This window comes from Heteronotia binoei, chromosome 9, assembly GCF_032191835.1.
Source record: "Heteronotia binoei isolate CCM8104 ecotype False Entrance Well chromosome 9, APGP_CSIRO_Hbin_v1, whole genome shotgun sequence".
NCBI classification, from domain to species: domain Eukaryota; kingdom Metazoa; phylum Chordata; class Lepidosauria; order Squamata; family Gekkonidae; genus Heteronotia; species Heteronotia binoei.
The window spans coordinates 50,448,731-50,471,638 of NC_083231.1; the positions used below are offsets into that span (position 1 = coordinate 50,448,731).

The 22,908-nt window shown below is 40.5% G+C and overlaps 1 protein-coding gene across 1 annotated transcript in view; it reads left to right on the forward strand.

Annotated features, from left to right (window-relative positions):
- The window catches only part of FSTL5 (follistatin like 5), a 608,027-nt gene that overhangs the window by 92,998 nt on the left and 492,121 nt on the right, over positions 1-22,908 (forward strand). Inside the window, exon 3 of the mRNA XM_060246574.1 lies at positions 496-529. Coding sequence (XP_060102557.1) covers positions 496-529 — 34 coding nt within the window. The remainder of the gene's footprint in view (positions 1-495; positions 530-22,908) is intronic.

Here is a 22,908-nt window from a genome sequence, read left to right on the forward strand (position 1 = left end):
CATCAATGGGCAGAAACATTCTGGATTGTAGAGAGACCTCAGTCAAGTTACCTTTGTAGTTTTGATGTAACTCTCTGGAGATCATAGATTAAAATTCAAGCAACTCTTCCACTTATCAATATATTCCTCTCCTTCAATTTTTATTTTTCCAGTTAGTCTCACTTCTACTAACAGAACCCAGATGTGGAGAAGCTGTTACAGACATTGAGCTCAAGTTGAAGAGCTCAAGTATCACCTGCACATTTTCTCCTCCAAATATTCTTCGAACATGGGAACTTCCAGATTTGAAAATGTTAACGCATTTTGAAAATATGGTTTGTTTAATCATTTTATTGAGCTAATCGGATGAATTCAGTTGCGTTCTCCAATGGAAATGAACCACCAGTAGCCACAAATGCTTATACTGTATAAAAAGGTTATCATTTATTATCACTTTCTTGTAGTTTTGACATAGTGTCGATCAAGTAATTAAAGTTTTTCTTTTCTTTATTACAGCAGGAAAAGAGTCCAGAGAATTCAAGAAACAAAGGTATGTAATTACAATTGTATTTTTTAAAAAATCCAGACCCTATTATTTATCCTTAATTGGAACCCAGTTGGTATATCACATATTCAAAAAAAGTTCCCACTATATAGTTCCCTTTTCCCACTTGATATGGAATGACTGACAAAGTCTGGAATGATATATGGCAAAGGTGAAGTTACAGAATATTATAAGTCATTGTATAGATGAAATCCCATTTTGATTTACAAATGTAAACACAAATACCTGAGTTTAATTTCTCAGAGAGAATTAAAATACAGTATACTTCAGAATTTCAGAAATTCCTGTTCCTTCGGTGTGCTCTGGTTGGTTTACTTTGTGCAAGAAGCACTTTGAAACTTAAAAGCAGCATACTTTGTGTAAGTCTCTTAGGCACATTAAAAGAGATGACAAAGGACCAAGTGAGCCTTGTGAAAGAATATGCAGTGAGCCTTGTGAAAGAATATGCAGGATATCCTTATTACATTTCCCATGCCAGGTTACCAAGAAGGGGAGAATTATGGGCAGAAAGTTCTCCATGCTCAGGTTGCTAAACCCAGGTTGCTTATGTGAGCTAAGAACTCCATTTGCATTTTGTTTTCCTGAGAGAGCCAGGACATGTTTAACATTATGCACATTGGACTCTTATCTGGGAGAGCCAGTTTGGTGTAGTGGTTAAGTGTGCAAACTCTTATCTGGGAGAACCGGGTTTGATTCCCCACTCCTCCACTTGCACCTGCTAGCATGGCCTTGGGTCAGCCATAGCTCTATCAGAGGTTGTCCTTGAAAGGGCAGCTGCTGTGAGAGCCCTCTCCAGCCCCACCCACCTCACAGGGTGTCTGTTGTGGGGGGAGGAAGGTAAAGGAGATTGTGAGCCGCTCTGAGACTCTTCGGAGTGGAGGGCGGGATATAAATCCAATATCTTCATCTTCTTCTATCTTCTTGGTCTGGATTAGTTTTCCAGATTCAGCAACTGCTATAAGACTCATTAAATAAAACCTAGACGTTTAAAATCTAGACTTTATTGTTTATTATTAATAGTATATCACATATTTTGTTTGAATATGTTCCCTCTGTGTATTGCCTTTTTCCCATTTGATATGGAATGAATGATAAAAGTCATTTCAATCTACTTTCAATGTATGTTACAACTGGATTTTTTTGTGTGAAATGGCAAAATCCACTTGCAAACAGCTGTTGAAGTGGATTGAAACTATTTAGCATGTGTGAAAGCACCCTAAGATTCATCACTAGAATGTTTTTCTTGACTTGAAATAAAGCAAAAAATACCGCAAACAGAAAAAAAATCAATTCTGATAGAATTAACAGTTGTATATTTGAAATTTAAATGTGCAAGTGTACTAAATATTCCAGAGCACCCAAAGAGTGCTTGTGAATGGTTCCTCATCCTCTTAGAGAGGAGTGACAAGTGGGGTGCCTCAAGGATCTGTCCTGGGACCTGTTTTGTTCAACATCTTTATCATTGATTTGGATGAAGGAATAGAGGGGACGCTTATTAAATTTGCTGAGGATACCAAACTGGGAGGAGGGTTGCAGATACAGTAGAAGACAGAAACAGGATACAGGATGACCCTGTCAGGCTGGAAAACTGGGCTAAAATCAGTAAAATGAATTTTAGCAGGGATTAATGTAAAGTTCTGCATTTAGGTAAGAAAAAATCCAATGCATGGTTATGGGGGAGACTTGTCTTAGCAGTAGTATGTGCGAAAAGGATCTAGGGGTCTTAGTGGATCATACGCTGAACATGAGTCAACAATGTGATGTGGCCGCTAAAAAGGCAAATGCAATTTTGGGCTGTATCAGAAGTATAGTGTCCAGATCATGTGATGTGATGGTATTGCTTTACTCTGCTCTGGTAAGACCTCATCTGGAGTATTGTGTTCAGTTTTGGGCACCATATTTTAAGAAGGATATAGACAAACTGGAACGGGTACAGAGGAGGGCAACGAAGATGGTGAGGAGTCTGGAGACCAAGTCCTATGAGGAAAGGTTGATGGAGCTGGGGATGTTTAGCCTGGAGAGGAGGCGACTGAGAGGTGATATGATCACCATCTTCAAGTACTTGAAAGGCTGTCATATAGAGGATGGTGTGGAATTATTTTCTTTGTGTTTAAAACAATTTTATTTCAGTAACATATGGTAATCAATTCTTGCATTATTAATTACTTCTTTTTATCTATCCCATATATTACTTTTCTAACCCCTCCTCCCCCCGTTACTTGACCCCCGTCGGTGTTGTATACTTAAAATACTAATATTTAAAGGTACCCTTAACTAATAAAACAAAAATTTCTATTTTTCTTTCTCTTAAGACTTAATCATTATCAAAAATTGTCCAAAGTCCTTTTATTTTCCACTCTTTTTTCTATATAACTTCTAAACTTCTTCCACTCCAACTTAAAAGTTTCTATATCATAGTCTTTTAAAATTATTGTCAATTTGTCCATTTCACTCCATGTTATAACTTTTATAATCCAATCCCATTTCTCTGGTATTCTTTCTTGCTTCCACAACTGCGCATACAATGTCCTAGCAGCTGAGAGCAAGTACCAAATTATAGTTCTATCTTCTTTTGGAAATTTTTCCATATATAATCCCAACAGAAAAGTCTCTGCAACTTTATTGATTTCATATCCCAAGATTCTAGATATTTCTTGTTGAATCATCTGCCAATTTTTTTTGCTCTTTCACAAGTCCACCACATATGGTAAAAAGAACCTTCATGTTTTTTACACTTCCGACATCTATCTGGCATCTTATTATTCATCTTTGCCAACTTTTTAGGAGTTATATACCATCTATACAGCATTTTAAAACAGTTCTCTTTAATAATATGACATGTTGAAAGCTTTATAGAATTCTTCCAAAGATATTCCCAAGTTTCCATCTATATTTCTTTATTTACATTTATTGCCCACTTAATCATTTGTAACTCTTTTTGTTTACTTACTTGCATATTCTTACATAAAATTTTTGGTTTTTCTTTATTTATATAAAATCCCGCCAATTCTCCATATTCTTGTATTTTAGCTAACAGCAAGGGTGTTACTTGCGTTGGATTTTAATTTGTAAACATTATATCATCTGCAAGTGCTCTATATTTATAACTAAATCCTTTTATTTTTAATCCTTCTATTTCTTTGTCTTCTTTTTAAAATAATAATAATAATAATAACAATAAGTTTTTATTTATATCCGCCCTCCCCGCCGAGGCAGGCTCAGGGCGGCTTACAGAACATGCTTGCATCAGCAAAATTTCAAGTGTCATTATAAACAACAGTGGAGAGAGCGGACACCCTTGTCTTGTACCTTTACTAATTGTCATATCTTCTGTAAGGTCTGCATTTCTACATAGCCTTGCACGTTGTTCAGTATATATTGCTTTTATCATCCTTATAAAGTCTTCTCCCAACTCCATTTTCTCCATAACTGCAAACATAAAGTCCCAGTTTAGATTATCAAATGCTTTCTCTGCATCTGCAAAGAATAATGCTACTTCCTTTTCTGGATGTCTTTCATAATATTCTACAATATTTACAACAGTCCTAATATTGTCTCTTATCTATCTTTTGGGGAGAAACACTGCTTGATCTTCCTTTGTAAAGTTTATCAAATATTGCTTAAGTCATTCTGCCAGTAATCTTATGTATATTTTATAGTCATTATTCAATAATGAAGGTCTATAATTTTTTACATTCGTGACATCTCTATCTTCTTTTGGAATTAACAAAATCACTGCTTCCTTCCATGTATTTGGTATTTTACCTTTTAATCTTATCATGTTCATCAATTTTTGGAGCTTCGGTATTAATTCCTCTTTAAATGTTTTAAAAAAACTTAGCTGTATTTCCATCTGGCCCAGGAGCCTTTCCAATTTTCATTGCATTGATCGCTGCTTCAATCTCTATTCTTTCAATTGGCACATTCAAAACTTTTTTTTTCATATTTTCTGTTAAGGGTGCTATTTTAATATTTTGTAACTATAGTTCCATCTTTTCTTTCTTTACTTTAACACCCTTAAATAATTTAGCATAATATTTAAAAAATTCTCTTTTTATTCCTTCTTGATCCACCATCTCCCTTCCATCAACCACAATCTTACTAATAATTTTACTTTCTCTCTTCTTTTTCAATTGCCAGGCCAGGTACTTTCCAGGTTTATTTGCTCCTTCAAAAGACTTTTGCTGTAATTTTTTTCAAATTCCATTCCAATTCTTTATTTAACAAATGTCTCATTTGTGTTTGTAATATTGTAATCTCTCTCATAATTTTCTTTTTCCCTGGCCTTTTCCTTAATTCACCTTCTTTTTTCTTTATTTCATTTTAAATGTCCAACATCTGTTTATCTTTTGCCCTCTTATCTTTGTTGTTCAATGTTATCAATATTCCTCTCATTACTGCCATATAGGCATCCCACATCGTCTGAAATTCAATATCTTCTCTATCGTTTATTTGGAAGAAAGCTTTGGTCTCATTTTCTATAGATGTCACTATTTCTTTATTCTGTAGTAAATCTTCATTTAATCTCCATCTTCTTGATTTTTTCAACAAATTTGTAATCCACATTATTGGGTTATGATCAGCTCCTATTTTAGGCAAAATCTCAATTTTTTTTGTTATAAGGGCCAAATCTTTAGTGCCACACAACATGTCAATTCTAGAAAAAGAATTATGTCTTGCTGAAAAAAGGTATAGTCCCATACATCAGGATTAAATTTCCTCCATATATCTTCCAGATTGTCTTGTTTAACCAGTTCAAAAAAAGATTTTGGCAATTTTCTTTCTTTATTATTATTTTTTGTCCAGCTCTATCCAATGCATTCTGAATTGTTCCATTAAACTCCCCCATTATCAAAACTTGATCATATGTCAATTCATCAAGTTGTTGTATAATATCCTTAAAAAATACATCTTTTGCTCCATTTGGCATGTACAATCCCATTAACGTTTTTTTTCCCCATTCAAATTTATTTCTACTGCTACAAATCTTCCATTTTTATCTTTAAGTACTAATTTCGGATCCAATTCCTGTTTAACATAAAAAATCACTCCCCTTTTCTTCTGCTCAGCCAGGGAATAAAATTCTAATCCCAATTGTTCATTCCGTAAAAATTTATAATCCTTCTGTTTTATATGTACTTCTTGTAGACAAACTATATTACAATTTTGCTTTTTTTTTTTTTATATATATATATTCATCATTTATTGAAATTAGTATATGTAACAGATCCATAGTAATAATAAATATTTAACAATTAAACAAACAAAAAATTACGTAGTTCACAATTATCCACTCATCCAGCACCCTGTGACCCGTCACCCTTGTTGCCCATACTTATCTATCTCTGCCTATTGTATGCCTAATACTTGATATAGCTCTCTGGACCACCTTGGCCCCCACAGCCTAGAGGGAACTATGTTCAAATTCACATCCCGGACCCTGTAAATTATTGACAGCCGCCAAAAACGGTGCCCAAATGTCCTCGAATTGTTGTTGTTGCATCATTCGTCGGTAGACCAGCCTTTCATCCACCGCCAATCGCAGCATGTCCTCCAGCCATTGCGCTACGGTTCCTGAAAATTCCGTTCTCCACATCTGCATGATTATCCTCTTTGCCGTCATCAGTGCCCGAAATCCCCAATATCGCTGTGGGCGAGACAACACCCATGCTGACGGGAAGTAGTTTAAAAGAACTTGCATGGCTGTGAATCTGTGCTGACCTCCCAATACGCGGTTTATCCACCTGAGTATATCGCCCCAGAAATCAAGCAGCACCGGGCATGACCAAATCATGTGGCTTAGCCCCGCTTCACCTCCCTGGCATCGCCAACAAGCTGGTGAAGTCAAGAGGTTAAATTTGTGTAGTCGAACAGGTGTCCAGTAAATACGGAAATGAATTTTTTGCTGAATTAATATCAAGCGTTGATCTTTAGAAACTTTTCGGATCGCCCTGTTGATTGTGAACCATTGGAATGGTAGAATACTAAGGTTCAGTTCATCTGCCCATTTTACCCGTAATTCTTCAATTAACTGTTGTTGTTGCGTCCCATATCGAAAGTACGTGTACAGGGCTTGCACTGGATTATCTTGCTGCCATGTCCGCCTTAATACAGCTAAAAGGGATGGTGGATCAGGGGCAGCCAAGGCATCCGGACCCAGCAGCTGCGTCAGCGCCATCTTTATTTGGTAATAATGTAGCCATTGGTTAGATTCAAGATTATACTTGTCTTGAAGCTCCTTAAATGTCCAGAATTCTTCTCTGTTTGGGTCTCGTAGATGATCAAGAGTTGTTATCCCTTTTTCAATCCAACCCTTCCAAACCACTTGGCACCCTCCGATCCTCAATTCTGGGTTTCCCCAAAGAGTCATTGATCCATGTAAGAAGGCGTTAAAGCCTTGCTTGGACCCTATTAGCTGCCATAATCGCCTGGTGGCCTGAATTGCTGGAAGCAATACTTCCCCTTGGTAGTGCTTCGAACCCAAAACCTCTAGCGTAGAAAGAGGGGCCACTGTTGAAGCCTCAAGGGCCACCCAGTCTGGAGATTCCTTCCCTACATCTTGCCTCCACTTACTAACACTTGCCAACATATAGGCCCTATGGTATACACTTAAGTCTGGCATACCAAAGCCACCTTGATCAATTGGGAGCTGGAGCCTAGCCAAGGAAAGTCGTGGCCTTTTCCCTTCCCACAAGAAGTTTGTTATTAGAGTATTGACTCTTTTAAACCACTTCTGCGGAATATACTGATGGAGACCTCGGAGAACATAAAAGAAGCGGGGGAATGTAACCATCTTAAGGGCATTCACTTTACCCCACAATGACAATGGGATGGGTTTCCATCGGGTGAAGTCAGCTTGTGTTTTCTCCAGGAGCTTTCTAAAATTCATCCCCACTAAGTTTTGACTTCGATTGGGAATTTGTATTCCTAAGTATTGAATCGAGTCCTCCTGAAGTCTAAACCGCCTTCCAACTGCCTCAGGAATCTTCTTACCGCCCACTTGGAGTACCTCAGTTTTCCCCCAATTCACTTTGTAGCCTGCAAGTTGGCCGAATTCTTCAGTAAGCTTAATAATTGCTGGAAAAGAGGACTCTGGCTCAGTCACCATCAAAAGGGCATCGTCTGCATATAACAGAATTTTAAATTCGCTGAGACCGTGCTTCATACCATATATGTTCGTCCTTTGGCGCACCGCCTGGGCGAGAGGCTCAATGCAGATGTTGAACAGGAGTGGGGAAAGCGGACACCCCTGTCTTGTGCCGCATGCCAGATCGACTACTCCAGACTGCTCTCCATTGACTCTAATTCTCGAGGTCGCATTCTGATATATCAACTGGGTCCACCGAAGGAATTCTTCCGGAAAGCCCAGGTATGTCATCGTCTTCCTCAGGAACCCTCTGTCCACACGATCAAATGCCTTCTCAGCATCAATAGAGATTAGAAACGCAGATTCCGGCTTCTCATTATAAGTGGCTATTAAGTCAGTAATTAACCGAACATTATCAGCTCCCGAGCGACCTCTGATAAAGCCTGCTTGAGCTCTGTTCACCACCGAAGCTATTACTGATTGAAGGCGTTGTGCTAATATAGCCGTCAGTATCTTGTTGTCAACATTTAACAAGGATATTGGGCGATAGCTTGAACAGAGATATGCGGGCTTCCCCGGTTTAAGAATCAGTGTAATCCAAGCCGCATTAAATTCTTTTGAAGGCATACCTTTGTCAAAAATTGCTTGATATGTCTTCAGCAACTTAGGAGCTAAGATATCCCTGAATCGGAAATACCAGACCGGAGAGTACCCATCTGGCCCCGGGGCTGAACCATGTCGAAGTGATTCTAATGCAGCCGTTACCTCATCCAATCTTAGGGGAGCTGAGAGGATCCTTTGAGCCTCTTCCGACAGTTGTGGTAAGTCAAGTTGACGTATAAAGGCGTCCTGTTTGTCATCTACCTCTTTAACATGACCAAGTCAGATCTAAGGTCCCCAAGGGCTTGGGCAGCGCTAACAGCAGCAATGAAGGAGTTAGGCTTGGTAGACGTGTGGAGAGAACAGCATAAAGACCAAAAAGGGTTTACTCATTACTCGCACGTCCACCAGAGTATGGCAAGGATTGACTACTTTCTGATTTCGAGGTCAAGGTTTCACCTGGTCACGAATTCCCAAATCTGCCCATTTTCCTTCTCGGATCACCATGCTGTTACCATGGAACTGGATATGAGAAATCGGATTGAGAAGAAGTCTACATGGTACTTTAATAACTCACTAGTTAATGATCCAGTTTTTTGTGCGCAGATGGAAAAGGAGATTCCACAGTTCTTCCAGAGTAATGAAGGATCGGTGGACCACTACTTAACCATTTGGGAAGCATTTAAAGCAGTGATGAGAGGTCGTATAATTGCGTATGCCACAGCAAAGAAACGAGAACGAGCCCAACGGGAGGAAGAGCTAGAGATGTTAATTAAAGACCTATGGGAAAAGCACTTTCAGAATCCGTCTCCAGCCCTCTACACGGAAATTCAACAGTTAACTTTTCAGCTGAATTTGCTCAAGTCGCGCAAGTCTGAACTTATATATGCCCAGATAAAACACCAGTATTGGGAGTTCGGCGAAAGGCAGGGGAAAATATTAGCCTCAAGGTTAAAGGGCCAACAGGAAGAGAGATGGGTAACTCAGATTAGTGATGACAGGGGAGGCGTTCATGCTACACCTTCTGGAATAGCAGACCAGTTTCACCTCTTTTACCAAGAGCTGTACAATTTTGCTTTTTAATCCAATGAAATGTCGCCCTTCTTTTTTGTGGTGAATTTAGTCCATTTACATTCCAAGGTAATAATTTGTAATCCATCATGGTGCAAATTCTTTACGTTCTTCATAAAATCTATGCAGTGCCTGTTCATTTGTAATTGTGGTTCTTTTCCCCTGAAGTTCAAAGCTCAAACCTTCAGGTATTATCCATCTATATCTCATTTCATTGTCCTGTAATTTCTCTGTCAGTTTTTTGTATGTTCTTCTGTCATTTATCACTTGCCTTGGTAATTCCTTCATGATTTTTACTCTGCTACCTGCCACTATCAATGTCTTTTCAAAATTTTTGTTCATAATCTTTCCCACCATTTCTTTTGTCATATATCTTATGACCACATCTCTTGGTAGATTTTTTTTGGGGGGGCATAGAATGAGTTCACTCTGTACATATAGTCATACATATTTTTAGTCTCTTCAGGATCTTCCTCCAAAAATTCCGCAATTATTTTTATTATATATTCTTTCAAGTCACTCTCTTCCTTTTCAGGTAATCCTCTCAGACGTATCTGAGTCTCCATCAATTTGCAGTCATGGATTGCCTCTTTTTCCTGTATTTTCAACAAGGTGGAATCATGTACTTTCATTCTCCCTTCTACCTCCTACACTTTCTTAGATGTTTCTTCAGTCTCATTTCTGAGATCCTCAATATTACTTACTCGGTCTTCCACCAGTCGCGGATTAGCGGGCGGGGGGGCGGGGTGGCGATTTTCATACGGGAGGCTTACTCCTTCCGGGCCCTCCCGGCCCCAAAGATTGACGGTATTGAGTGTGTCGGCCTTGCGTGGGAAGTCGGGGAGAGGTTGGCGATCTGGCTGGTGTACCATCCGCCTAACGCACCGGCCAGCGCCTTACCATCCCTGATGGAGGCGGTGTCCGGCTGGGCGTTGGAGTACCCGGGGCTCGTAGTCCTGGGCGACTTCAATGTCCATGCCGATGACGCGGCTTCCATTCGGGCGATGGACCTAGTGTCTTCCATGGCGACACTGGGACTCTCCCAATTTGTCACGACTCCCACGCACCAGGCTGGGCACACATTAGATCTGATCTTTGCGGCCGGGATTAAAGTGAACGAAATCGCAACGGAGGCGATACCATGGTCGGATCACTTGGCCCTCAAGGCCCGTATGGAGACGCTACCTCAACCCTGTAAGGGCGGAGAGCCTATTTTGGCTCGCCCGCGGAGCCTGATGGACCCGGAACGGTTCCAAATGGCTCTTCGGGATCCTTGGCCCCCTTGCGATTCCCTTGATGCCCTGGTTGATGCCTGGCAAGACCGGCTATCTGGGGCAATCAACGAGATCGCACCCCGATGTCCTCTGCGCCCTCGTTCAAGGCTGGCTCCCTGGTATACCTCGGAGCTACGCCGGTTGAAACAAGGACTCCGACGACTAGAGAGGCAGTGGCGGCGCACTCGTGGCGAAGCGGCGAGAACATCCTACAGAACGTTTATGAGGTCGTATGAGATGGCAGTCAAGGCCGCGAAGAAGAAGTACTTCGCGGCCAAGATTGCGTCTGCAAACTCGCGCCCGGCGCAATTGTTTAAAATAATTGGACATTTAACTACGCTGCCCCAGGGCAGACCAAACGCTAGTGAATCAGAAATAGGCTGTGAGGCTTTTGCGAGATTTTTTGCAGACAAAATCACGTCACTCCGCCAAGACCTGCCCATCACCTTAGACACAGTACATGAGCCCGAGGCCCCACGCCTGTCTTCTGATTTAACTCTGGATCATTTCGACCCGCTCAGCCTGGAGGAAGTTGACGGAATCCTCTCCTCTGCGCGCCCTACAACTTGTGATCTGGACCCATGCCCCTCCTGGCTAATTAAATCCTGCCTGAGGGAGCTAGATTGTCCTCTACGGGACATCATAAATAGATCCCTCTCGGAGGGGCGTTTTCCATCATCTCTGAAAGAGGCTTTGGTCCGACCCCTCTTGAAAAAAAGTACAGCAGACCCGGCCGAATTGGCAAACTACCGACCGGTCTCCAATTTACCATTTTTAGGTAAAATAATAGAGAGGGCAGTGGCGTTGCAGTTGCAGAGCTTTCTGGATGACGCTTCCATCCTAGACCCTTGCCAGTCCGGCTTTCGCCCGGGCTATGGGACGGAGACAGTACTGGTCGCCCTGGTAGATGATCTCCAACGGCATCTGGATCGGGGTGGTGTGGCGGTGCTGATGCTGCTAGATCTGTCGGCCGCATTCGACACGGTCGACCATCGGCTACTGACCTGCCGCCTCGCCGACATAGGGGTGAGGGGGTCTGCCTTACAGTGGCTCTCCTCCTTCCTCGAGGATCGGGGACAAAGGGTGGCTATTGGGGGCGAGCGGTCCCGGAGGCACACACTGGACTGTGGAGTGCCCCAGGGGGCAGTTCTCTCACCAATGTTATTCAATATCTACATGCGCCCTCTTGCCCAGATTGCCAGGGGATACGGACTTGGGTGCCATCAATACGCAGATGACACCCAACTCTATCTGCTGATGGACGGCCGGCCTGACTGCGTCCCTGAGAATTTAGACCGGGCCTTGCAGGATATGGCAACTTGGTTGAGGAGGAGCGGGCTGAAATTGAATCCAGCGAAGACAGAAGTCCTTTGTCTGGGTCGGGGCGCTCGGGAAGGGGAAATACCTCTTCCGGTCTTCGACGGGGTGCCGCTGAAAGCGGCGCACCGGGTTAGGAGTCTGGGAGTTTTACTGGAGCCTTCATTATCAATGGAGGCCCAGATTGCAGCCACCGCCAAGTCAGCCTTTTTCCATCTAAGGCGGGCAAGGCAGTTGGCTCCCTTCCTAGAGCGCCAAGATCTGGCAACGGTACTTCACGCAACGGTCACCTCGAGACTGGATTACTGTAATGCCCTCTACATGGGGCTGCCTCTGTACCGAACCCGGAAGCTGCAGCTGGTGCAGAATGCGGCGGCTAGACTGTTGCTGGGGCTTCCTAAATGGGAGCACATACAGCCTGGACTGCGCGAGCTGCACTGGCTGCCAGTTACATACCGGGTTCGTTACAAAGTGCTGGTCATTACCTTTAAAGCCCTATATGGTCGAGGACCTGTCTACCTTAGGGACCGTCTCTCCCCATATGAACCCCAGAGAGCACTGAGGTCAGCCGGAAAAAACTTGTTGACTACTCCCGGACCGAGAGAGGTGAAGCTGCAATGTACCCGTAACCGGGCCTTCTCCTCTGTAGCCCCGAGCCTATGGAACCAACTTCCAGAGGAAATGCGGGCCCTGCGGGACCTTGAACAATTCCGCAGGGCCTGCAAGACCTTCCTCTTCCGACTAGCTTTCGCTGACGAAGGAAGAAATTGTTAATGATAACCGCCATCCTAAAGAACAGTATTAGCACTTTTATTAACTTAATTAACTAATTTTAAACTTAATCAGAATTTTAATGCTTAAATGTAATTTTGTGTTTTTTGCTTTTTGTATAATTGAAATTTGTATGATGTTGTTAGCCGCCCTGAGCCTGCCTCGGCGGGGAGGGCGGGATACAAATAAAATTATCTATAAAAAAAATATATATATATATATCTTTTTTAATCTCTTCTATAATTTCTTTCTTAGAGGCAGTTATCATGTCCTTCATACCTTTCATCATTCTAGCCTCCATTGACTCTAATTGTTCCTGCATTTTCTCCAGAGAGGTCGCCCTTGTACGGGTTTGCTTATGCTCTGACATTTAAAAACACCAAAAATTTTATTCTCACCAATCTAAAATTTTACTATCAAATTCAAAAGATTAGAGCTTGCTTTTCCCAACAAACCTAATTTTGCCATCCTCAGAGCCTCCTAGGCTGAGATATTAATTTTTAAAATTTTATTTCTTTCAAAATGGCGGTCGCAACTTTCTACTTTTCTTTAAAAAAACTTTCCTTTAAAAGCTTCTAAAATCCAATATTGACAATAACGTCCAATAGTATTTATCCTTTCATCACCATCTCAATTATTTCCAAAAATTATTAAAGTCCCGAACACCTTAAAATTATTATTTTAATTTTGACCTCCTTGCAATGGCTGCTGATGTTTTTCTATAGTATTATAGCCCTAGAGTAGGCTTTTTATCTAATGCTTCCTGCTTTACTTGCCACCAAATCCCATTTTCGCTGGTAGAGAGATCTCACGATACTTGACGTACTTCCTGTTTGACTGTGTATGCTGTAGGTCTGTGACGATGGTGTTCTTTTTTCAAAACCACAAGTAGACCAAACAATAAATTCCTTCTCACTTTTTACCACTGTCCTTTAAATTTAAAAAGTCCAAATTTCACCTCTTCATCCCTTCTTCTTCCAAGCTTTCTAGATTTTAATTTCCCACCTTTTGAATTTATTCTGTTTAACTTTAAATAGTCCCGAAATGAAAGATAGTAATCTGTACCTTTTCTGCAAATTATCCAGATCCACACCGGTCTTGTGTAGCTTTAGATGTTTAGTAATGTCCTAGAAGGTTAGGATTCTGTTGAGCTTATGTTAAATAAATGACTCTGGAAACTGCAGATGATGAAAATGCAACTCTTCTCCAGAGACCCCTCAAAGGAGCCCCCCCCCCACCCAGGACTCTCTTTCAGCCAAGGTAAATCCCCTCAAAGTTTTCTGTGCATATCTTAGACTAATCTCTGACTGAGAAAAGTAGGCAGTAGGCATTAATTTGCCTTCCAGTACCCCGAACAGAAGTTCCAGCCTGCTCCCTTTATGAGAAGCAGCTCAGCTCTGCATTTTCCTTCCCCGGAAGTCTAGTGTGGAGTTATTTTCTGTGGCCCCAGAAGGTTGGATCAGAACCAATGGGTTGAAATTAAATCAAAAGAGTTTCTGTCTAAAGATTAGGAAGAACTGCTTGACTGTTAGAGTGGTTCCTCAGTGGAAAAAGCTTCCTTGGGAAGTGGTGGGCTCTCCTTCCTTGAAGGTTTTTAAACAGAGACTAGATGGTCATCTGACAGCAGTGAAGATCCTGGGAATTTGGGGTAGGTATTTGTGAGTTTCCTGCATTGTGCAGGGGGTTGGACTAGATGACCCTGGAGGTCCCTTCAAACTCTGTGATTCTATATACAACTGAATATCAACCATTATGAACAGCCCAATACAGGCTACACATTTCAACAAAGCATACAGATTCAAAAGCTCATGACAGCACAAATACCACAAAATATTCAAAGTCCAATAGCATAGACGTAATCATTTGAAAACAGGTTTGTGTCTCTATGCTAGAGTGGTGATTCTCAGATTTGGATCTTTTGACCCTGAAAAATATTGTATGCATCCTTATAATTGCTTTGGCTGACTGTAGTCTTTGGTGACACAGGCACTGACAATACATTGACTTGTTATGAGATCAGAGGAAGACTACCATTGAAACAGGAAGAAAAAGACCGGACACCTATTTTCAAATCATCAAGTTGATACTGGTGTTTTTTTTTTACCTTATAATTTTTTTAATAAGTTGATACTGTTGGACTTTTAACTGTTCTCTTGAACCAGGGGATTTGTACTTCATGAACCAACCTGGTTCATGCCAAACTCAGTTTGTGCCCATCTCTAGTCCTGACGCTTTTCATCTTAAAGGTTTTTAAATTTTTTCAGCTGAGAAAAAGAGCATTCTGTGGAACATAAATGTTAGAAAATACATAGTGAAATCTGTGGAACATAAATGTTAGACAGTACATAGTGCAATCTCTGCATTTGGAAAAAGGAATTGTATTCTGTCATTCACTGTTGTGTCATGAAAATCAGTATATGAGATTTCATTAAACTTTGCACATGTATAACAGTGGAACTACCATAGTTCTCCACAGAGATTCATGTTCAAGTCAAGAGAGTATGAGTCAACAAGCTTTTAAAAACCTTGTGAATATTATTCATCAGATTAATTCATGTTGTTTAGAAAAGAAATTCTGCTTGATTCTTCTTTGTTCTCTTCACTACTCTTCATATCAGCTTCAAGTGTATCAATTATAGTGGAATAAATAGATAGGTAGTCCCCTGTGCAAGCACCAGTTGTTTCTGACTCTGGACGTGGCACAGGGTGGTAAAACTGCAGTACTGCAGTCCAAACTCTCTGCTCACAATCTGAATTTGATCCCAGCAGAAACTGGGTTCAGGCAGCTGGCTCAGGGTTGACTCAGCCTTCCATCCTTTCAAGGTGGGTAAAATGAGTTCTCAGCTTGCTGGGGGGAAAGTGTAGATGACCGGGGAAGGCAATGGCAAACCACCCCATAAAAAGTCTGCTGTGAAAACGTTGTGATGTGACATCACCCCAGAGTCGGAAATGACTAGTGCTTGCACAGAGGACTACCTTTACCTTTTAAGTAGATAGGTAAAGTTTGTCTCCAAAATTCAATGCTGTTTTTAGTGCAGTGCCATCATTTGCTTTGTTCCTCCCTCCTCCCCCCACCCCCCTGCCCAATTTGCTTGCAGAACTGGGCTTCTTTGTAGTTAGTATGAGGCAAGACATCTTTTGATATGTCTTCAGATCTTTGGAAATAACTCTTCAAATTGTGTAAATGGTCTGCTAAGGATTGACAGAGGTCTGCACATGTTTTCAAATCCAATTCTCTTTCTTGGTGAACTTGACCTGTGTAGCAAAAGTGTTGTAAAACTTTGATCTACAACATGAATACAAATTCTAGTTGTTGGATCTCATTTGCAATGTTTTCTGCCTCTTTAGCTGTACTGTCTAATGCAGTGGCCCCCAACCTTTTTGGCACCAGGGACCGGTTTTGTGGAAGACAAATTTTCCATGGAACAGTGGGCGTGGGGATGCTGGGGGTTTTGCTGCCCCAGGCTGCCCCCTCATCCCTGCCCCCCCCATGGGGATTTTTAAATAAGGAGTAGGTGAAGGTCTCTGTCTCTCTCCATGGCCCAGTTGCTAACAGGCCATGGACTGGTACCAGTCCACGGCCCGGGGGTTGGGGACTCTTGGTCTAATGCATTCATAATCTTTGAGTAGGACGCTAGAATTGCACTTGTTTCACTTCTGTGTGCTTACCAGAGAATATTAGAAAGAGATTTCAGCACACAGTCATTGCCCAAATATGTTTTAGGAACTGCCTGTTTGTGTGTAGAGGAAATGAAAATTATATTTATTTTATTTTATTCAATTTATATCCTGCCCTCCCCGCCGAAGCAGGCTCAGGGCGGATCACAGCTTCCTACTTACTACTTCTGTGTGTCAACTTTTGCTACTCCTCCACAATCAAGTATTGCCTTTCACAACTCAGTATGAATCTTGCTCCAGAATTTTCATTTGCTGTACAGGGTTAGAAATGAACAGATTTATGGATGCTTAAGTACATTCCTATTGTATCGCTCTGCAAGAGGCATCTCATGCATGTTGTCCTCCTCTTTTACCACATTAAATGAGAACTAGAAGGTATTTTTCAGCACCGCAGAAGTTATTAAGCAGTCTCTTAAGAATGATTTCTGGCTGTGTTGTTTCTATGCTGGGCAGAATATGTTAAGAGAGGTCACCACTCTCTACAAGTTGGCAAGACCCAGCATGCACAGAGGTTCATTAGGTCTTTGATTTAACAGTCTAACCAAGTATACTGTTGTCCATGATCTGTGAAATATTTTAAACAACTCTATCCATTATAGGCTGCCAACAGTCGTTAGGGGAAGAATCCACAATTTCCAAGTACTTGTGTTCAAGAGTACAGAGTGTTTTCCTGCAACTGTTTTCAAACTTTTATACCTATAACTGCAGCTGATTTTTATCCTTATTTTCCCTTCCTGCAATTTTTCCTTCAGCAGAAATGTAGATTTTTTTTTTTAGATTGGCTAGAAGACAGAAGTGCAAGGCATTCAATTTAAAAATGTTTCTATTTTTCATAAATAGTAGTTTAATATCTGCATTTTTTCTATTGCTCTTTTGCTGTGAATAGCTAAAGAGGGATGGAATTAAGGTTTAGGTTGGTAAATTCTTGGGGTGAAGCTTGGGAAGGGTGGAGTTTGGGGAGGGGAGGAATCTCAGAAGAGATGTAATGCCATAGAGTCCACCCTCTGTTGGGGGGGGGGGTCAGTACTATAGTAACGTTGATGTATTCAAATTGTTGACATATGCAAATCTTTTTGTTTTGAGTGATTTTCTGTACTAGACTCTGTGTTGCTTAGCAGTACCCTGGCTTGCAGGTGATTTTGAGTGCTTCTAAGTAAACAGAATACATAAGAAACATAAATTAATGATAAGTCGCTTTAGTCATACTGTGGTCAATACTTTAGTTACATAGTTCGTGAGTATATTAATTCCATATGTAAGAAACATAAAACAAAAAAATTGAAATGAAGTAAAAGAAAAGAAAATCTTATCCAAAGGAAGGCTGGCTGTGTATAACTATGGATGGTTCCCCTGAGAAACCTATTCCTAGCATGAACTAATAGATGCCATTAATAATGTCTTTAAGGCAATTATAATTGCTAAATGTGCTAGTACAGTTGAATTATGTTTGTTGTTCTTTAGAGAAGGAGGAACTGATGAGCAAATGGTATTAATAAAGTTCAGATGAATCCATCTGTATGAGCTTTCTGTGATTATGTTGATTGTAAGGTCAAAGTATATCTTTAGTGTTTGTCTTTGGCATATTTCAAGGATTCTAGTTTGTTTAGGTTTAATGGTTTGGGGCACTAGTAAAGAACTCAAGTGAAACAGTTTCAATTTCTTTAGCAGATGTTGTGGTTAAAAAAAAACAAAAACCCAGGACACTTCAGAAAGCTATTATTCAGGCTGACTTCAGAGATTCCAAAGAAGCTGTGATAGGTAAAAACCTGAGCAAGGCTGTCAACAATAGGACATTTTAGAGGATGTTAATTCATAGGTTTGCCATAAACCAGAAACAACTTGATAGGACTTAATACACACACAAAACCTAGTTAACTGCCATGCTTACAGTCTCCCTCCCATTTTCTTTTTAATCCTGGTTAAAATGCCAGTAATTTGGAAGTCATAGCTAACTGAAGTGAGCTTGAAGACCCCTGTCTTCAGCTTCAGCACACCATTCAAGGGGGCATGCAAGACTGTCCATTAACTGATTTGTGTCCATTATGGACAACCTCTAGTGTATCTGTGAACTCTGAATTGAGCATTGTACTTTTGTTTGTATTCAGATTTTTACATTAAAAAGGGCAAATTTTCCAAACCAAATACAAACAGTATGATCTGAGACCTGATCCTGTTTATTAATCCATTCATTCATATCCTGCCTCTCTTTAATTTAGTAATTCAAATCAGCATTCATGAAGTTCTCAGATATTTGGAAAAGTTTAAACAATTTAAGACGATTGGTTGGTTAATAAGAAAATGAATGGATAAGATGTTTAAATAGAGTGATGGAGTTGTATTTGGATGAAATGTTAAAAGTTATAAATTTATGGAATATTATAATGTATCTATGGCCTGGGACTCTCACAGAGGTGGATTGGTGTTGGAATATATAACAATAAATTTTTTTTTAAAAAAAATGAAGTTCTCAGATGGTCTCCCATCAAAGTGGAACCTCACCCAGAACTACTTACTTTCAATGTTATTGGATCATGTACCTTTCAACCATAGGTATGGTAGAAAGCCCATGTGCTTTCTACTGCCCTTGTCCATTGTTTTGGATATCTACAGCAGCTACCTCATCCATAGGTATTGTGAGGAAAAACCCCTTACAGAACATCGTAATCACCATCTTGGTTGCCAGAGCACCTGGAGAAATGACTCACACACGTCTGGCCAGAGAGTGTGAGTAAACCTATCCAGGGGCAAAAGGGACTTATGCAGTACTAGCAGCCATAACGCTATAAAGGCACTCAAGACCGGTACAAGAGTGCCTACCAGGAGGACGAACGGCGTCTCGTCAGACATCCATTCCAGCCATGAAGCGGAAGAGACTGCGCCTCCAGGAGCTATCCAGGTGAATGGTTTTGAAGCACTGACCATAGAATCCACCATGGAGGGCTAACACCACACGCAGACATCTTCCTACTAGGCTTGACTCCATTCCAGCGAAGCGGACAGTTCATGTACACATCAGATGTCACCTGTGCCTGCAAGGAACCTACCCACTCCAGGAGTGGCTAATCGTCCAAACACCACTTTCTTTGTCTAACGGAACTCAAGACAAAGACTGGTGCCAAGGAGAAGACAGAAGAAGAGGAAGACCATCTTCAGCTAGAGCCAAGTTCCTTTGTGTAAACTGGGTGTTACCTAGGCCATGATTTGACCCTCTATTGTCACCCTTTTAAATAAGTCTAATAGTCTTAAGTATCTCCCCACCCAGTAATCTCCTGTATTCTTCTCACCAACTGTCATTTTAAAGCCTCCCCCTGGTCCATTTCAACCTGAAAGTTCACTCAGGTATCCAGGATCCAAGCAAGTCCATTGGTCAGGAATGGACACCCAATTAGGTGCCACCAATGAACTTTCTATTGGTTGTCACAGTAGTCCAGCCCTTATGGTCACTGTGAAACCTCCCCTTTTTGGGATGTCATACATCAGCTGACCACCTTCCTCCTCCCTCGTACCTCCCATCCCCTAAGAGCTCAAGAGAGTCCTTATAACCTGTGGACTAGCTACTCACAGGTGTGCTTCTAGCAGTATCCCAATTTCCGCTGCCTAGATCCATACCCGATTCTAAGGCCAAGTTTTGGGTCCCCTCTCCCACTTCCTCGCTCGTCACCATTGGAGCCTTCTTTGAAGACGACGATCGGTAAATATCACCCTGTTCGTCTACCCATGTGTTCCCCCATCTCTCTATCTACTTTTTTTAGGACTGTGTGTATGATTTTGTGAGTATTTTTTCTTGTATGGAAGCCTATATTTTTATGGAATAAATTTTAATTATTTTACTTAATTAGAGTCCCTAATATTTTTAAGCATTAATTTCTGGATGTGGAATCCTGTATACACAGGTAAAAGATCCTGATTAAGCCAGGTGCCCATCTGACAATTCCCCAACCTCGTTTTGAGGGCATTTTGGCTTACAGTATGGAGTTACCTCCTCCATTGGATGATATACTTGAAGAATACAGTCCTTCCCAAAGTCATTAATATTATAATTTTTTTTTGAAAACTAGTTAGTTGTTTTGATTTACTTTGTATTGAATATAAAAGGTACAAATGGTAGCTCTGGGAAATGTAGTAATTTGAAACTGAACTATTAGCAAAGTCTGCTGTAATAAACTTTTTACAAAATTTGTTGACTTCTTGCTATTTAATAGTATCTTCAAGGTTCCTCCCCCCCCCCAAAAAATCTGTAAATTAACATCTGCTTACCTCTGTTTTTTTGTATTATTTATGATTTGCTGTTTATATGAAAAGTTTTGGAAAAATAAAAAAAAAATGTATGAAAAAAGCATAGATCCTTTAGTAGGTTACCATGACTGCAGATAACGAAATCAGTTGATCATTCTGTGTTTGAAATGGTGGAGTTTTGGGATTTATGTATTGTTATCAAAACTGTGTGCATTACTTAGGAAGCAGCCATTCACAGCTCAGGTGATGGTTTATCTGTAATGGCTTCTTCCTATTTTTCTGCAGCATTCAAACAAGTGTTAAGCTGAAGTGGAGCATGTGGACTTTTGTGAAAAACATCCTCCTTTCAGAGATTTGTGAGGAATTGTAAATGGGTAAATGTTCTCCTCTGAATTCTGGCTGCATCACAGTCAAATCTGGTGACATAGCTGCTTGTATAGAGCAAGGACAGGAGGCCTTGCCTTTCATCGTAATGTGTGATAGTCAATTGTGACTGGCTACAAAGCATTGCAAAGTCCTGCCATTTATCATGTGATCCCCGATGGAAGGAATATTTTTGAAAAATAAGAGAGCCAGAGGACAATGGCACTGAAACAGCTGGAGAAAGGTGAAACAACAATTATAAAGGTGCAGTAAAGGCTCCCTCGAAGTCACAATTTCATTGCAAAACTGCTCACAGGCAATCATTCACAACACCCTTTGACTTTTTCTTCTTCGAATTGAAGACATTTGTTCATCCCATTTTTTGTGTTACATTGTGTTCTGAGCTTATGGGAGGAAAATTATTGGTTCTTGACATTTTTTTCCATTTAAATATGCAGTTATCCTTTTATATGTGGTAGTTGGGGTTTAGAGCACTGACTGGTACAAAGATGGCATTATTGAGAGTATTGGTGGATGCTGAGCCAGTATCGCTATCACAGCTGCTTTTTCCAGATAGCTATCAAAACCTCTGCTTCATATTATCAAATGTAAGCGAAAATGATGTGTTATCTTAAAATGACAGCAGGTATCACAAAAGATGTAAGCAGTGTTGGAAGAGACTGATGATAATTTTAATTATTCAGTTTTTCTACCATTGCATGTTTCATTGAATTTGACTAGCGTTGTGGTGCCCAGTCCATTCACATATTTCTGAATATGTCAGTGTTATTTATATGATGCAGCCCACTGTAAAATTAAAGGCCACAACTTTGTGTTAAAATGTTCAATCATTTTTCTATCTTATAAAATTGTGACTGGTCATGGCTCTAGGGCACATATGTACACAGAATACACAGGAATGCATTCAAGACATTGAGCCAGTGATGTAGTGTTTAGGATTGCTAGCTTAGAATTTGGCAAACTCAGGTTTGGATGGATTCTCACTTTGCCATGGAAGTTTGCAGGCTGACCTTGGCCCAGTCACTGTCTCTCAGTCTAATTTACCTCATAGGGTTGTTGTAAGGATCAATGGAGAAGGGGAGAATGTTGTAGGGTATAAGTGAAGTAAAATTTTAAAAAGACAGAAAAAAAATATGGTCAGCCATGAGTGAATGGTTGGAGATATCTTTAACTAGAATAGATGAAGTGATGTTCATTCAGCATTCTTTTCAAAAGAAAACATGTGCCTAGACCAAATGTGTGTGAAGACTTCTTCATCTTCTCTGCTGCATAAATCAAGAGGTGTATTAACTTTCCCCTGACCTCTTCCCTACTATCTACTTCATACCAATAGCCTATGGTCTGCTTCTTCTTTTCATCTGTTCTATCCTGGTTTTCCATGAGAGACAGAGTCTTTTATGGAACGTGTATGAGTCTGTTATCATTTCAGTGATGGTGAACAAAATCATTTAGGTCTAATAAACTCACTTTTATTAGTTCAGATAACTAAGCAATGCTTTGTGGTATACAGGATTTTATTTACTCTGGTCATGTGAGTCTACAAACTTGGGCTAAAAAATGTTAGGTTTCAGCTTGCTGCAACTGAGTAGCCCTGTAACATTCATACAACGAACTAGTCTAGTATTAGTTTTTGTATATCCCTAAAACAGCAGAATTAAAAATGATCTTCAAAATAGTCTTCAACCACATTTTGAATAGCATTTGTCAACCATAAGGTATGTTTTGGATTTCAGCTCTACACTTATGGAAGGATTATATAGTCCCTCCCCCTTTGACCTGTCTCTTATTGAAACCATGTGGTGAACCCTAAAAGTATATGATTATGGGAATTGTAGTTGCTCACTAGAGCATTCTCTAGCAACTATAGGCAACATTGGACAGAGCTATAGAATAGTGACAGTCAGCTCTTTAATTATGTAATGAACTCTTTTTCAACTGATCCCTTT